We start from the raw sequence: 17,396 nt of genomic DNA, 5'->3' as shown, positions 1-17,396 counted from the left end.
TCTTTGGCAAATATTGGTGAAGAGAAAACATTAGCCAGATAAAATTAGCTTATTTTCTCAATTTGAATAAAAAAGAGGAACATCTTTATTGATATGTCATAGCCATTTCATCAACTGAGAACCAAAGTGAAGAACAATATTACAAACTCTTAACAGAGTTATGTATAATAAACGTTCCTTTGAAATTAAAAGAAAAAAAAAAAATGGGGGGGGCTGGAGAGGGAGATGAGATGGCATCAATATGATCACCACCACCACCACTAACAGTCTAGAACGCCCTGAGGTACATATCCCTGTTGCCAATGAAAACATAAGAGAAACAAAAGTCTCCCGTATCAGTGACGGAAGGATGCACATTCTTCAGACCCCCTTCCCAGAGGTACGTCAGCCACCAAACTCTCTTTCAAGGACTTCTTTCTTAGCTTGGTTCTGGCGGCACCAATTTCAGACTTCGCATCCACTCGCAGAAGCTAGGCTCATCAAAGTGAATAAAATTGCTTTTCAGCTTCATTCGCTGTTCCGTTGTCAGAGTCCGGAGCTGGGGGAATCTCGCCTCCTGCAACAGTTGACATCAGTCAATATTGTAATCCCTTCATTTTTGGAACAACAGTTGGCATCATTTCCCAAGTTGTTCAATCAAGATCATGTTTTTAAGTTGATGTAAAACCCTCGCTTAACAACTAAATTTGCATCAAACTGCCAAGCAAACTTATTAGAATCATGGAATTAGGAACGTTCTCCTATCTCACCTGCTCGTATGGAGGATCCTTGTGTGCTGGTATCAGCCGAGAAACGAAATACCGAGCCTGAGAGCTCCCCTCCTGTGTTTAAGTCCAGACTATTAGATTCATTTAATTTTTGGAGACCAAATTGAACGGAAAAGAAATATGATGCAGACCAAAATCCTGGGAATCATTAACCGTGAAGAAAACAAACCTTAAAAGCAAGGATCCGAGGAGCTGGAAATCGCACTTCAGTTAGCTCTTCAGCCAATGTCCTGCAAGCCGCCAAAGCAGCTGCACTTCTTCCTTCATCAGCCGCAAGTTCAGCACCCTGAATCCACCAACCAACAGGGAAGTGGTTAACCAAAAAATAGGGCAAGACACAACCAACACCGACAAAAAAAAATCCAAATCTCTCTCTCTCTGTCAATGACAATCAATCAGATATGTACAGCCTGAACAACACGGCATTTCCCATGATTGTCATCATAATAATAATAGATGGATTGTGGGATTGCAAGGACACCTCTAAATGTGATACATAGCCTACATTGCGCATGATCCCATTCCCTTCTACTTCCCCAGTCATATGGCAACAACGAACTACAAACCCCACTCCCAATAAAAAACTTTTTTTTTAAAAAAAAAAAAAAAAAAAAGAAGAAAAGAAAAAAGCCAATGAGAAAATTTACATGCATATCACGGTTCATGTGAAGGGGAGAGAGAGAAAGAACAACAATAGCGTGATATACATCATATACAGCATTTAAATCCAAAATAACGATGCCACACTAAAATAGCAGGAAGATGAGTTGACTGGCATACCAACCAAATGAAGACATCTGTGCCATGGTCAAGAACAACTGCTGCATCAGACTGCATAGCCAGGTCATGAGCTGGCAGTTCCTCAAAAGTACCCTTTTCCCGGTGCATTAGACAACGAGGTGCTATCATTCGGAGTGAAAGATCAAAGGATGCATTTAAAAACAAATTCCGTAATACAGACCTCTCATCTTCATGGCCAATAATACTTCCCAAAAGTGGGCCCCTTCTAAGATGAAATAGGAGCTCTGGTAATAACGAGAGCTCTTTGGGGAACCGGTAAAGCTTTGACTTTGGTACTTGGGACCCAAACTTCAAAGCAATGTCTTTAACTCTTTCATCTATTGTTGTTTGCATATCAACTGCATCAGAATAGTTTTTGGCTCGCAAGAGGGTCCTCTTGGCAATAAGAACGGCTGCCACTTCATCTTGAACACTCTCAAGATATGCCGAAACACTATCCACAGTTGGCAATCTAACAGTGATAACTCTGGATATATCAGCTTGATACACATTTGAAAACTGGATTGCAAACTGAAAAAATATGTAATCACTCTTAATATCTCTTTTACTTTCCATGGAAAGTGAGAAGCTCTGCGTTTCTTCAACACTAATCATTTGAATATATAAAGAAGAGTCACTCTTAAAGGTTTCATGAGTATCTACATGTGCCTCTTCACCAGGACCCACAACTTGAGTTATCAGAATATCATCAGAACAGCGTACTTCCAACAAACCATGTGAACCTGCTGCCCTGGTAGATGCTCTTTGCAAGTTTACGCCAAAGGCTTCTCCAAAGTCATCATGAAGAACCAAAACACCCCCAGAAGCTTTTGCGAGAGGCTGCAAAATAGGAACTCTTAGAGGGCATGTTCCGGCACATAAAATGTCAACCACTATATTGTGCCGATGAGCCTCCCGACCTAGTTGATCCATCCATTTCAATGCTGTCTTTTCCATATGAGGATAATTTGGGTGACTTAACGAATGAGGGACAGATCCAGGGCCATAAGTATTAGGTCCACCAGCACACACAATAATTCTGCTATTTCCACCTGACCTTTTAACTACCCCTCGAGACAACTCTGCTGATGGCCCTTGAACGATAGCAAGAGCAACCTCAACTGCTGTGCCCAAGCACCGGTCTCTGGAAGCTTCTGGAAAGTTTAATTTATATGGCCTCAGTGATGAGAATATGGCATGTGCTACAGGTAGTGAAGCATGAATTTGGGACAAATATATGCCACTTCCATAAATCAATGCTTTCAATGACTCCTGAGTTGGTGATTTGTCACCAGGAAGCACATCAGCAGATGCAATTGATTCCTCTGAAAAATCATAAACTGATACTGTGCGACCAAATAAAATAATTCCTAATTTTGTTGATGGGTGAAGTGAATCAACAAATGCATGTAGGGAGCTCTGTAAGTGCTGAAGGTGTGGTTCATCTAAGCACTCATCTATGACAAGAATAATGGGTGCAGAGATTCTCGAATCGGAAACTGGAATAAAACCGGGTCTCTTGTTAGCAGTTTGAATATAATCAACCACAGGTGACGACAGTTCTGGAAAGTTACGAAGATCTTCCATGCTGGGAGCGACGTATTCACCCTCACTTCCATTCAGTTCACGACAAATAACACACTGCCACTGGCCTGAGCCAGGTAATATGTTGCTATAGATATTTGCATAGGCTCCACAACTTTGACAGCGATGGGGATCACGTTGTATTATTTGAGGACCTGGTGAAACCTCCCTCCCAGGAGAAACCAATGCCCCAAAACCTAAACTGGGTACATTTGCTTGCTTCTTCTGTTTCAAAATCTACATGACAAAATTGTCAAGAGATGAATTCAAAGTAAGCCATAAATAGATGTGGCAGAAAATGCAAATCTTCCAGCCAAACAAAAATTGTTGTACATGCGAGGAATGACATCTACCCAAATGAAAGCATCTTTTTCTTGGGTGGGTGGGTTCCATAGAACCCCCATGCTTTTGGGCTTTTTGACTTGAAGATCCCAGTTTCTAATTGGATGATTTTCAGACGTGCTTTGAATCCTTGTAAATCAAGACTTCATTAACATTTCTGTTAGCTAACAGAAAAAGTGCAAAACACACACATACGCCATGGCCATGGAGGAACCAGCCACGGAAGGAAGAGGCCCATTGGCCAGAGACCCACGACTTGGCTGTGGGTCACCATAGCTAGTAATCCATAGTCTGAGGAAACCCACAGCCATGGGTCTCCATGGCTAAAAAGCCACGGCCACAGCTGTGGGTGGGTCTAAGGAGCCCACAAATGTAGGTCTAGAGGCCCAGGGCTGTGCATCTGATTGTGGGTCTCCAAGGCTAAAGACCTACCGTCATGGGTTTCCATTGTCAGGGGAGGCCGTGGGTCTCTGGCCATAGTCATAGAGGTTGGTACTTCATGTCCTCCTCCATCATCAGAGGTGTGATTTTTATTTTATTTTTACTTTTTTAAACTTTTTATTTAAGAGGCACAATTGTATTTCTACACTCTCTTCAGTTATCCATTTCATGGAAAGGCTAATGTAGGTTTTGATTTTCAAATATTCAAAGCATTGGTCTTAAAATCATTAAATTAGAAATTGGGGTTTCAAAGTCAAAATAAGCTAAAGCACCAAGGTCCGGTGGCATATTTTCACAACATTTTATAGTAACTACCAGTTGAAAGAAATTAAGTTCACAAAATTAAGTTTACAGTACAGGTACCAAAATACACAAGCTAAGAAAAAAATATGATTGATCATGAAGACTGATGCCTTAGTCTTTGAACCAAACAGAACAAGATAGATGATACCTTATGAGCTGAAAATAGAACATACGGTAATTCCCCAGTTGGCACCGAGTTCTCTGTACCATCAGAAATTTGTTGCTGCAACTCACCCGATCCATTTGAAAGGTTGGGAGGTGAAGACGTTGGCAAAAATGAACCCGAAGAAAATGCAACTGGCTGAGGAGATGCAGGCGAAGAGCGGAAAGGCACAGCAGCAGGGCGAACAGGTGAAGTAAAGACAGGAGGTCCAGGGGGAGTGCTTAAATGGGGAATGGGGCTGCCACTTTTAACACCATTGGCTGGAGATGGTACATTTGAGCTTTCTATTGAAGGTGAAGGACTCTGACCTTGTTGTAATTTTGGTGGAGGAAATCTGGGAGGTGTGGGAGAAATTGAAGGAGGAGGAGGAATTGGACTTTCCTCAGCGTGAGGGTTTGATGTGCCCGGGTTTGAGGGAGTGATAGAAACAGCGTACCCGAGGGAAGGCTGTGGTGGATTAGCCATTGAAATACAAAGTTCTTTATATCAAAAACAAAAACAAAAAATACTCGAGGACCCAGAATCAAGAACGGGATTGTACAGTAACTACAAAGAATACAATCCCAAACCGAGTCCTACAAAGGAGACACAGAAAGTTTTTTGAGTTGGAAGGCAAATTCAATTTATTCGTATAATCTCAATTAAGAAATAACAAAGAAACAAGTTGGCAAAGTACTGATACACAAATCTCAAATGGATCTTATTCTAGCCCTCGATTTTGCATAAAGAATTAACAAAAATAAGGTCTTTGATCAACTAAAACCCCAAAACAAGATAAAACCCCAGGGATGACAAGCAACAAGAACGAATTTTGATTGACACCCACTTCAAGATATACAGGGCAGAGTCAAGAACAGGATCTAGAGCACCAAAATTTCACCTCCCCAGATTCAAGCCCAATTCTTACCAAGTTTTTATTAAAACCTGGTCATCTGGCCCTCTTATCTCTTCACAATTGAAGCTTCCTCACAGAACCCCTTTCCACGTAGAAATCCAGCTGAACCAAAAAAAAAAATCCAACTATTTGTTATTAAAAAATAAAAATCAAATTCTAAATAAAACCACGTCTGAACAAATCTAGGGTTATTTGAAAAGGGAAACCATCTAATGGGAAAGAATTAACCTCACCAAAAATGAGAATTACGTACCTGTGAGGGACAGAGAATTGTGAAACAGAGGACCGGTTTTTAAAAATCAAAGACCATTATTTGACTCATTTTCTATTCTGAGTTCTTGACTTAAAATACCTTTTCTTCTTTCCTATTTTTTTTTTCTTTTTCTTGCCTTCTTCCCCTCTCTTCTCTCCCTCTCTCTCTCTCTCTCTCTCGGTTGACGTAGGTTTTTATGACTCTAGGGAGCGCATAGGCTGGCAAGGCTGTACATGTTTTTTTTTTTTTTTTTTTTTTTAACAGCTGGCACAGCTGCTAGTTTTTGATTGGGGGATGCTGATGATGTGGGATTTTGTGACGTGTTCAATGAAGGCGGATTAAGGTATCCGACTACCCGTAACCGTAAGATTGGTGGTTGGTTCCATTCCATGGGCATTTTTCCCACCAAATCAAACCAACTTCTCGGAATTAAAAATCCAAAACTCCCAGAGACTAACAAATATCTAACATTAATTCTTACATTTGCAACTTTAAAATCATTTTTGAAAAGTAATTTTTATATTAAAAATTTACCAAACATGTCTCATCATTTCAAAATACAAAAACTTTAATTACAAACGGATTAAAACATCAATCTAATCAAAAGCTAGAGTTTAAACAAAAGAAACATAAACTTTTTTTTTTTTTTTTTTTTTTTGGACATGTCGGCACAAGAGAGAGGAGGAAGATTCGAACTAGTGACCTCCGCTTCATTAGGTGTGATAACAACCGATTAAACTATCTCTTGAGAACAAAAGAAATAAAAACCTAACTCTAATACAAAATTCTAACAATAAAAAACGAATAACGTGCACCCACATAAGTTTTGATCTCAAAATAAGAACCATAAGAAAAATGAGATATAGATTAAAAAGATGAACTTTCACCTTGTGAGGCTTTGAAACTCCTAGAGACCCTTCACAGCTACTGCATTTCTCTATTTCTTGCTATTCTTTTTGTTCGTATCTCTTTAGAACACTCATGGAGGCTAGATTTAGGTAAAATGTGAATTTATAAGCTCATATGAGAACATTGAAAACACTTATAATTGTGCATTGTTGGTGTAGAAAAAGACAACAGAAAGATAATTGTAGAAAATAAAAATAAATTTGTATTTCTGATGTATATTCAATTGTACAATAGAATGACTTATTTATAGTTAAATAGAGTCCTAAAAGAAAGGAAATACAATAATTACAAAATCATATAAAATCAGCATATTTACAATAATAAATACGGTATCAAATATTTCTGTAATATATTGAGAATATTACGGGAATATAATATTACGGAAATATAATATTCTAATAATCCCCTCACACTCTAAGGGGCAAAGCCAACTTGAGTTTGGAGATAAGATCATTGAGTCATCCCGGTGGATGAGATTTGGTAAAGATGTCAGCCAATTGATTTGCAGAAGTGACAGAATGAAGATATAAATTACCATGCTGAAGATGATGGCGGATGAAATGACAATCAATCTCGATATGTTTTATGCGCTCATAGAAAATATCATTATGAGCAATCTATGTAGCACTCCGATTGTCACAATAAATAGGAGAATTAGTGGACTGAGAAACACCCATGTCAGATAAAAGTCATCATAACCAGAGAAGTTCAGCTGTAGTGTTAGTAAGAGCACGATACTCAACTTCAGTACTAGATCGAGCAACAACAGATTGTTTCTTACTGCGTCATGAAATTAAAGAAGTTTCAAGTAAGAAACAATATCCAGTGATGGAGCGACGATCAATAGGATCATCAGCCCAATCAGCATCAGAATAGGCTTGGAGCTCAAGAGATGAATGAAAAGAGAAGTGAAGACCATGAAACATAGCGCCCTTGACATAGCGCAAAATGCGAAAAACAGTAGCATAATGAGTAGATCGAGGTGCACTCATAAATTGACTCACCAAATGAATAGCATAGGCAATATCAGGACGTGTAACAATAAGATAAATGAGACTACCTACTAGCTACCTGTAGAGAGTAGCATTTGATAAAGGCTCACCATCCATGGCTAGAAGTTTGACATTGGTCTCAAGGGCGCTGCTCGCTATTTTACCGTCTGTCAAACCTGCTCGGGAAAGTAAATCAGAAGCATATTTGACTTAAGAGAGATAATAACCATCATTACTCGAAGTAACCTCAAGACCAAGCTAAGTGTCCCCAAGTCTTTCATTTCAAAATTTTGGCTGAGGAAGGATTGAAGAGCACGGATACCTGAAATGTCATCACCAGTAATAATCATATCATCTACATAAAGAAGATAAAGATAGTACCATTATCAGTAGTCCGAAGAAAGAGAGCTGAGTCATAAGAACTAGAAACAAAACCTTGTTGAGCAACCACAGAACTGAACTTGGCAAACCAAGCACGAGGAGCCTGCTTGAGACTATAAAGTGCCCGACGGAGTCTGCAAACTTTGTGTGCCGAATGGTGATAGCCAGGTAGAGGGTGCATATAGACTTCTTCTGTAAGATCACCATTGAGGAATGCATTTTTAACATCCATCTGAAATAACTGCCAATGAACAACAGCAGTAACTGCAAGTAAGGATCTAACAGAGGTCAGTCTAGCAACAGGAGCAAAAGTCTCCTCATAGTTAATACCATACTCCTGAGCAAAGCCTTTTGCAACAAGACGAGCCTTATAGCAATCCACAGATCCATCTACACGAGTTTTAAGTTTATAAACCTACTTACATCCCGCTGCAAACTTCCTAGGAGGCAAATCCATCAAGTCCCATGTATGGGTTTTAAAAAGGGCATCTAGTTCATCAGACATAGCTTTCTGCCAAAAAGGGTCAGCACTAGCTTCATGATAAGAGTGAGGTTCGTGAAGAGTAGCAAGAACAGAAAAAACAATGATAATCATGGAGATGGGCAGGTGGTGCTCTTACCCTATCGGAGCGATGAGGTTCATGAGAAGGCTCGGGAGTGTATGATGCAGTAGGAGGATCTGTAGTCGAATCAGACAAATTAGAAGCAGCTGTAGAAGGTTCATCCAATGAGCTTGAGTTATCTGCAAATGATCTAGGAAATAAGACAATAGAGGGGTTAGTGAAGACAAGAGAATATGCAGAGGAGGAATGCGGAAAATGCATTTGATTGGTGAACATTTTATGTTCCCAAAACTCCACATGACAAGAGATCCGAAGTCATCAAGCAATGGGGTCATAGCAGCGATAACCTTTTTGAGTAATGTCATAACAAAGGAAGCAACACAAGTGAGAGCGGGGTTCAAGTTTGGTATGCTCATGTGGAGGAAGAATGACAACACAAATACAACCAAAGACACGAAGCAAAGAATAGTTAGGTGTGCTACCATACAAGCGCTCATAAGGAGTTTGGTTGTGAATAGTCGAGAAAAGTACACGATTAATTGTGTAAATAGCAGTGAGAGCAGTCTCACCCCAAAAGCGTTCAGAAAGTGAGGCAAAGATGAGAAGAGCTCTTACAGTGTCTAAGATGTGATGATGTTTGCGTTTTGCACGCCCATTTTGCTGAGAAGTGTAAGCACAAGAATAATGAGAGGGTCCCATTTTGTTTTAAAAAATTTTGAAAAGATTTCTCATTATCCTCCATAGCATTATTTGAACGAAAAATTTTGATGGTACGAGAAAATTGAGTTTGTACCATTTGATGAAAATTTTGATAAACTTGAGTGAGTTCAAAGTCATGCTTTAATAAATATATCCAAGTATAATGAGAATAATCATTAAGAAAAATAACAAAATAGTGAGATCCCCACTCAGTGGGAACAGGGGCATGGTCTCAAATATCAGAATGAACTAAATCAAATGGTGCAGAAGATGAAGACTCACTTTTATTAAAAGATAAATGTGTTTGTTTTTCAAGATGACAAGAAACACAATCAAAAGATTTTACATTTACTGGTCCTATATGACCTTGAGATGCAAGAAGTTGGACACGTGGTAGAGAGACATGACCTAAACAAGAATGTCATAAGTTGGAAGAGGCAGTGAGTGTTGTGACAGCAGTTGCTAAGTGAGTAGGAGTTTGCAGAAATGAAAGCTCAAAAAGACATCCAATCTTATGGCCGATCCCAATTAGTTGACCCGTCTGTGGATCTTGTACATCAACATCCCTATTAGAAAATGTCAACTTCAAACCTAGTTCACAAAGTTGGCCAACTAAAAGAAGATTTAATGACAATTGGGAAACAAGATATGTGTTATCAATAGACAAATTAGGTGAAGAAATAGACCCACTGTGACTAACAGGTAACCTAGAACCATCAGCAGTATAAATGACAGGATTGGGAGAAAGGGCAGACTTTTTGGAAAATAAAGTGGGGTCAGGGGTCATATGATTACAGCAAGCAGAGTCGATGAACCATGAATTTTTACCTGATGTGATGACAAGGCAGTAGAGGAACGAGATAAAACCTTATGGATTAATGCATCAACGTTAGATGCAATGAGGGCAGAGGATTGAGATGGGTTCTCAGTGTAAGATGCAGGTGCAAAGAAACCAGTTGAAACAACTACGGCTGTTTGTTGGAAAGGAACTCGTGACTGACGTCTGTTTTTGGAGCTTGTAGCAATTAGCAATAGAGTGACCAGGCTGCTTGCAATAGTTGCAAATTATCTTCATTGAAGAAGAATATGGTGTGGATTGTCTAGAAAGAAATTTAGGAGCACTCTGAGGTGTAGCAGCAACAACCATATCTGGAGATTGTAAGTGCATAGTGGACCATCGAGTCTTTTCAGAAATAAGTTATGTTACAGCAACTTCCAATAGGGGAAGAGGATTGAGGAAGACTGTGGTGTGGATTGTCTAGAAGGAAATCTAGGAACACTCTGAGGTGTAGCAGCGACAACCATATCTGGAGATTGCAAGTGCATAGTGGACCGTCGAGTCTCGTCAGAAATAAGTTATGTTACAGCAGCTTCCAATATGGGAAGAGGATTGCGGTGTAAGAGAGAAGCCCGAGTGGGTTCAAAATCCGCAAGAAGAGCCATCACGAAATGCATAAACTTCCGACGATACTTTGCAAATATTTCACATCTTCAGGATACTTAAGTTGAGGATCTGCAGTGGATAATTGCTCTCAAAGACTATTAATTTGAAAATAAAAATCAACAATAGATTGACATGGCTCCTGACGTGTCTGATAGAGTTAAGTTTCAATTTGAAATTCTAGTGAGGCATCATAAGTACAATTATATCGCTTTGCCAAAACTCTCAGGCAACCTTTGCATTCCCAAGCTTGGAGAGCAAACTGTAGATGGAAGGAACAGAAGTATTGATAAACCAATAAATAATCCTATAATTTGCACTATCCCGATCTTCAAATGGAGTAACAAATTTGTCGGCTGATTCACCTTCTTTTTGTGCGGGTGTAATAATTTCTCCACAAACATAACGCCATAATCTCCTCCCTCTAAAAAAAACTTCCATATTTTGAACCCACAACATATAATTGGAACCGTCTAAAATATTGTCAATGGGATGGACAATATTATCAAGATTGGTAAATTATTTATTTATTTATTTTTTTTCTAAAAATGAAAAATATTAAATAAATAAACCTGAGGGCAGTAATCCGGTGTGGCGGAGGTACAAGTGCGGCCTCAGGAAATGATCTAGTGTGATGCACACACAGCAACTATGGTGCAACCGTGAGCAGCAATCTAGTGTGATGTGGTACACAGCAATGACTATAGACCTGCGGGCACAGATCCAGTGTGACGAGGGACTGTGTTGTAGAGTGGATCTGGCGCGTGGAGAGAGTGGGGAGCGTGTGGCGCGTGAAACTCACGCTCAAAGAGAGTATCCAGCACGTGGCTGGGCGTGCAGAGTGGTGGAGGCGCGTGGCAGCTTCGTTTCTTCACAGACTTTCCAATTTTGCGCAATAAGACCTCTAAAATTTCCGTTGCGTACAAAAACAACCGCAACAAGCATTTGGTGTATTGTTGAAACAAAAAGAAACACCAAAAAGAACGCTCAAACGAAAAAAATAAAACTGTACGGATGGGAAAGGGAGGCTTAAGAGAGGCATCAAGAAAACAGTGGTTGTGATACCATGTAGAAAAAAACAACAGAAAGATAATTGTAGAAAATAAATTTGTATTTCTGATGTATATTCAATTGTATAATAGAATGACTTATTTATAGTTGAATGAGGCCCTAAAAGAAATGAAATATAATAATTATAAAATCATATAAAATCAGCATATTTACAATAATGAATACGGTATCAAATATTTTTGTAATATATTGAGAATATTACAGGAATATAATATTCTAATAGTTGGGTTGTGATCGATTGCTGACATGATGTGGTCAATCATTAGGAAGTTTTGGACCCTAGTGATCGATCACCCGAGGCTTGAGTGTCGTTTCAGGTCTGTTATTTCGTTGTTTAAGCCTATTCTTGGTCATTGCTAACCTTAGAGTCCAAATTATTGATTTCATAACTATAGTTTAAGCTTTGGTATTATACAAAATATTATGGCTTAGATCGTCTGTGTATGACACCTAAACCATATTCAATATAACTTATGATTACATATACATAAACCATAATATATTATATATGGGTTTTAGGGAACTATTCCTAACACAATATTTAATAACTTAACATTATGCCTCATACTTGTAAAGAGGTTCCTATGCAAGTTGTTAAGGGTCTAACCATTAAGACAATTGGATACTGATTTAGTTAAATCCTTAATTCTTAGAGTCGTAACAATAAATCAATCACTCTTTAAGAGATCAAAGATGATATAACTATGAATTGTCATCCTGTTGGCGATTACTCCTTTAATATAACTAAACGATCAACCATAACTATCACATTTATATTTTTCACACTCATATCATATCGGCTAACACAACATGTTTTAAGTAATTTACAATACCAACCACAAGTTTAAACTAATTAAAATACGACATCTTAGTTAGTGTGACGTGATTATGATTAATGAGTATGAAGTGTACTCTTATACAGGGGCGGATATATGCCCCCAGTCGACCCCCTAAAAATCCTCCTTAGTCCTTACTATAGAAAATTTTTTCTTATATTAATAATATTATGATTATGCCCCCAAAGCCATGAATATGCCCCTCCCTCATGCTTCAACCATATATTATGCCCTTTAGTAAATTGAAATTTGAAAAAAAAAAAAATTACAAACTTCATCTTTCAGACGAATGAAAGGAAGAAGACGATGAATAGTACTTAAACTAACTAAACGGTGCATTTTTCTTTTGTGAGAATATTAGTATTTTTTTTCTTCTAATTTTGAGAATATTAGTATTAGTGCGTGGGGATTGGTGACAGCAGACTGGGCAGCCTGGAGTCACAGCTCACAGCAAAGAACAAAAGAGATAAAAAAAATAAAATAAAAAATAAAAAAATAAAAAAATAATAATAAAAAAAAAAGCTTTGAAAAGATACAAGGTCCAACCCCAAGTCCCAACATACCAATTAATGCACTATGCACTGTTGATCTCGAGCAACACGGGACCTTCAAGAATGATGGTGAGTTCTGCAGGAGAGTACTTGACACTAAGAAAAAAAAAAACTTTTTCAAAGTTTAATGTAAAATGACGGTTAAACCCCTCAAGTCAGTTTAATGTAAAATGAAAGGTGTTTTATTATTTTTGACTTGAGGGGCTTAACCGTCATTTTACATTAAACTTTGATTTTGTGTGTGTGTGTGTGTCAAGTACTGTCCGTATAACTCTCCAGTCTCTCCTTAAAGGTCTAGCGCTGCTTGAGGTCTCCTTTTGGAATTTGCCAAACACCAATTTCCAAAAGGTTCATTTTTTTTTTTTTCCAAAGAAACAAGTTTGGAAGGGCGATTGGGCAGTGGGCATTGGGCGAAACTTGTGTTTGTTTGAGTTTCTAAGATTCTATCAGCCTCAATTTTCTTTAGGTATGTAATTATGTAAATATGTAATTATTTTTTAGATTTATATTTAAATTGTTCTTTTAAATTAATTGTTTTAAGGGAAAAATCCACTTCACCCCCCTAAAGTTTCAGGGGTTTTTCAATTTGAACTCTAAAGTTTAAAAATTGGCAATGTACCCCCCTAATGTTTCAAAAATTTTCAATTTAAATCTTCCGTTACTAATTTCCGTCAAATTGGACGGAAATCTCTAAAATTACGTAATTATCCTCAAGCTTTTTTAAAAAAATTTATGTTCAATTTAACGGAAATTAGTAACGGAATGTTTAAATTTAAAATTTTTGAAACATTGGGGGAGTATATTGCTAATTTTTAAACTTTGGGGTTCAAATTGAAAAATCCCTGAAACTTTAAGGGGGTAAAATAGATTTTCCTCTTGTTTTAATATTTATGTTGTTATTCAGGATTCAACATTTTAACCTATTCTTGATAATAACTTAGGAAAAATACAGTTTACCCCCTGAAGTTTCAGGAGTTTTTCAATTTTAACCCAAAAGTTCAAAAATTGGCAATCTACCCCCCTGAAATTTCAAAAATTAGCAATTTAAAGCCACCGTTTAATTTTTCCGTCTATATGGACAGAAATCTATGAAATTACATCATTACCCTCAGGCTTTTTTTTTAAAAAAAAAAAAGAAAAAAATTTCCATCCAATTTAACAGAAATTATGAACGGAATGTTTAAATTGCCAATTTTTGAAACTTCAAGGGGGTAGATTGCCAATTTTTGAACTTTGGGGTTAAAATTGAAAAACTCCTGAAACTTTAGGGGGGTAAACTGCATTTTCCCCTAATAACTTCAACGAAAATTTGAGGTATGTAAAGATGTAATTAAATTTTTAGATTTAGATTTAGATTGTTCTTTTAAAGGAATTGTATTAATATTTATATTGCTATTCAACCTATTCTTGCTAATTATTTTTATATTTAATTATTTATGAATTTATATAGTTTTTGTTTCATATTTTAATTGTATAAATATATAATTGTAGTGGTCTGAGATTATGGAGAAAAACAACGATGCTATTGACCTCCAATCAAATTCTAAACGACTTCGTGTTGAAGTAGATTTAGCAAATCTACCCCGAGATCTTTACTTCAAGAAAAAAATATGCGATTATCAACCTAGTGATAGAGACCAAATCCGAAGAGCATATCTACAAATAGGAGCTTGTCAACCTTTTGACTATGATTTTCCAAAAAAAAAAAAAAAATTGAAAATACAATACGTTGTTTTAATCCAGCATGGTTCAAAAAATATAAATGGTTGGAGTACAATATAGAAAAAGATGGTGCATATTACTTATACTGTTATCTATTCAAACCAGACTTTGGAAATCAAGGAGGGGGAGATTTGTTTGTTACTGAAGGTTTTAGTAATTGGAAAAAGAAAGAGAGGCTCGAATGTCATGTGAGGGCTCACAATAGTGCACATAATCAAGCTCAACAAAGATGTGAAGCTTTGTTAAACCATAAACAAAGCATCATAACAGTTTTTGACAAGCAACCGGATCAGCAAAAAATGCTATATAAGACTCGTTTGAATGCATCAGTTGATTGTGTTCGCTTTTTACAACAACAAGGATTAGCATTTCGTGGCCACGATGAAGCTAAAGGTTTGACTAATCAAGGAAATTTTCTTGAATTGTTGTGGTTTCTTGCTAAACACAATGAAGAAATTGATAAGGTAGTCTTAGATAATACTCTTAAAAGTCATCAAATGATTGCACCACATATTCAAAGAGATATAGCAAATGCGGCAGCAAGTGAAACTCTAGATGCTATTCTTAAAGATCTTAGAGACTTGCCATTTGCTATCCTAGTTGATGAATCTCGTGATATATCCGTTAAAGAACAATTGGCAATTGTGTTGCGTTATGTAGATAAGCAGGGCCATGTGATTGAATGTTTTTTAGGCATTACACATATTCGCAATACCACAACTGTAGAATTGAAGAAGACAATTGATTCAGTGCTTAGCATGCATAATTTAAGTATTAGCAGATTGCGATGACAATAATACGATGGAGCTAGCAATGTGCGAGGTGAGTTGAATGAACTTAAAACTCTTATTTTGAATGACAATTCGTTTGCCTATTATGTTCATTGTTTTGCACATCAGCTTTAACTCACTTTAGTTGCTGTTGCCAAAAATCACATTCAAATTGCAACTTTTTTTTAGTTTGGCCAATAGTATTTTTAATGTTGTTGGAGCATCATGCAAACGTTGTGACATGCTTTGTGAAAAACGAACTGCTGAAATAATAGAAGTACTACAAAATAATGAAATGTCAACTGGTCGTTGCTTGAATCAAGAAATGAGCCTAAAGAGACATGGTGATACGCATTGAAGTTCTCATCATGGTGCAATTGTTAGTCTTATTACCATGTTTTCTTCTGTTATCGATACGGTTGAAGACATTGTTGAAGATGGTTTAAATTATGAACAGAGAGCAGAAGTAAATATACGAAATCAATCACTCCAAACGTTTGATTTTGCTTTCAATTTACATTTGATGAAAAATGTTTTGGAGATTACAAATGAGTTATCTCAAGCACTACAACGAAAAGATCAAGATATTCTGAATGCAATAAAGTTAGTTAAAATTTCAAAGCTACGCTTACAGCTATGAGAGAAAATGGGTGGAATTCCTTATTTGAAGAAGTTACTAAGTTTTGTGCAAAAAACAATATTGTTGTCCCCAATATGGATGAACTTTACCAACTTCGATCATGACGAAAAGCTCAAGGCATGAAAAATTTACATTATTACTGTGTGGAGCTTTATTATACTGTTATAGACATGCAACTCCAAAAACTTAATAGTCGCTTTAATGAGGCAAGTTCCGAATTATTACTCTATGTTTCATGCTTGAGTCCATATGACTTGTTTGCGTCTTTTAACAAAGAGAAATTGGTTCGTCTTGCTCAATTATATCCGAATTATTTTTTAGCAATTCAACTTATCACTTTAGACAACCAACTTGAAACATATATCTTTGACATGTGTTCTAATGATGAATTTGTAACACTCAAAGGGATTGGACAACTTGCTGAGAAATTGGTAGAGACAAAAAAGGATGTCGTATATCCCTTGGTTTATTCATTGGTGACATTGGCGTTGATTCTACCAGTTGCGACATCAACTGTTGAGAGAGCATTTTCAGCAATGAATATTGTTAAAAATCGTTTACGTAACCGAATGGGAGATCAATGGATGAATGATTGTTTGATTACGTACATTAAGAAAGACATATTTAAAACCATCAGTAATGAAGAGATCATGCATCGATTCCAAGGTATGAAGACTCGTCGATGACAATTGAATTAGCGCTAGTCGTGACAAAACAAATTGCAAGTTCTATTTATATGTTTTAGAACATAATTAAAAATTTTGTTGAATTATTCACTTATTCGGTTTGTTATATTTTTGTTCAACTTTATTTTTTGTATTCATTAAAAAAAATCATGCCCCCAATAAATGAGTTTCCTGCGTCCGCCACTACTATTATAGTGTATTTTATCATTATTATTATAATTATAATATATACATGCATGTGTCATCTAGCTTGTTTTGAATTTTGTCTCTTGCACACAAACAAAAGAAAAATATATGTTTGTTGAAGGAATACACATGTGAATATAAGAATATATATTATTAAGACGGGACTCGAGTGACTCGACAAACATTAAAAATTTAAAAACCGTTGAGAGCATTTTCTCTTTCAGAAATTAGATTTCAGTGTCGTTCTTCAGCCTTGAGCTTCTGGGGGATGTATTTGTGTGGCGTGCTTTGATTTTTCCCTACCGTACAAAGTGCAGCGTTTAAACCCCCCCTCCCTCAAAACGATCGCGTCCTAGCACTTGTCAGTTCTCAAAGGATCACACGACGCCGCTTCCGATTGTAGACGTTAGCGTCACATTTC

General features: G+C 37.0%; 1 protein-coding gene across 1 annotated transcript; it reads right to left on the bottom strand.

Moving 5' to 3' along the window:
• Nucleotides 1-211: 211 nt before the first annotated feature.
• On the bottom strand, nt 212-5,690 carry LOC132170811 (protein transport protein SEC23 A-like). The gene is made up of 6 exons (XM_059581925.1): nt 5,529-5,690; nt 4,366-5,377; nt 1,548-3,368; nt 937-1,053; nt 750-821; nt 212-556 (listed from the first exon to the last, which is right to left on the bottom strand). Exons 2-6 carry the CDS (start codon nt 4,843-4,845, stop codon nt 419-421), a joined length of 2,628 nt encoding a protein of 875 aa, XP_059437908.1. The 5' UTR covers nt 4,846-5,377; nt 5,529-5,690; the 3' UTR covers nt 212-418.
• Nucleotides 5,691-17,396: the final 11,706 nt, after the last annotated feature.

This window comes from Corylus avellana, chromosome ca2, assembly GCF_901000735.1.
Source record: "Corylus avellana chromosome ca2, CavTom2PMs-1.0".
Taxonomy (NCBI): Eukaryota; Viridiplantae; Streptophyta; class Magnoliopsida; order Fagales; family Betulaceae; genus Corylus; species Corylus avellana.
Note: the sequence above shows the minus strand (reverse complement) of the source record. Positions and strands in the feature narration are given on the sequence as shown.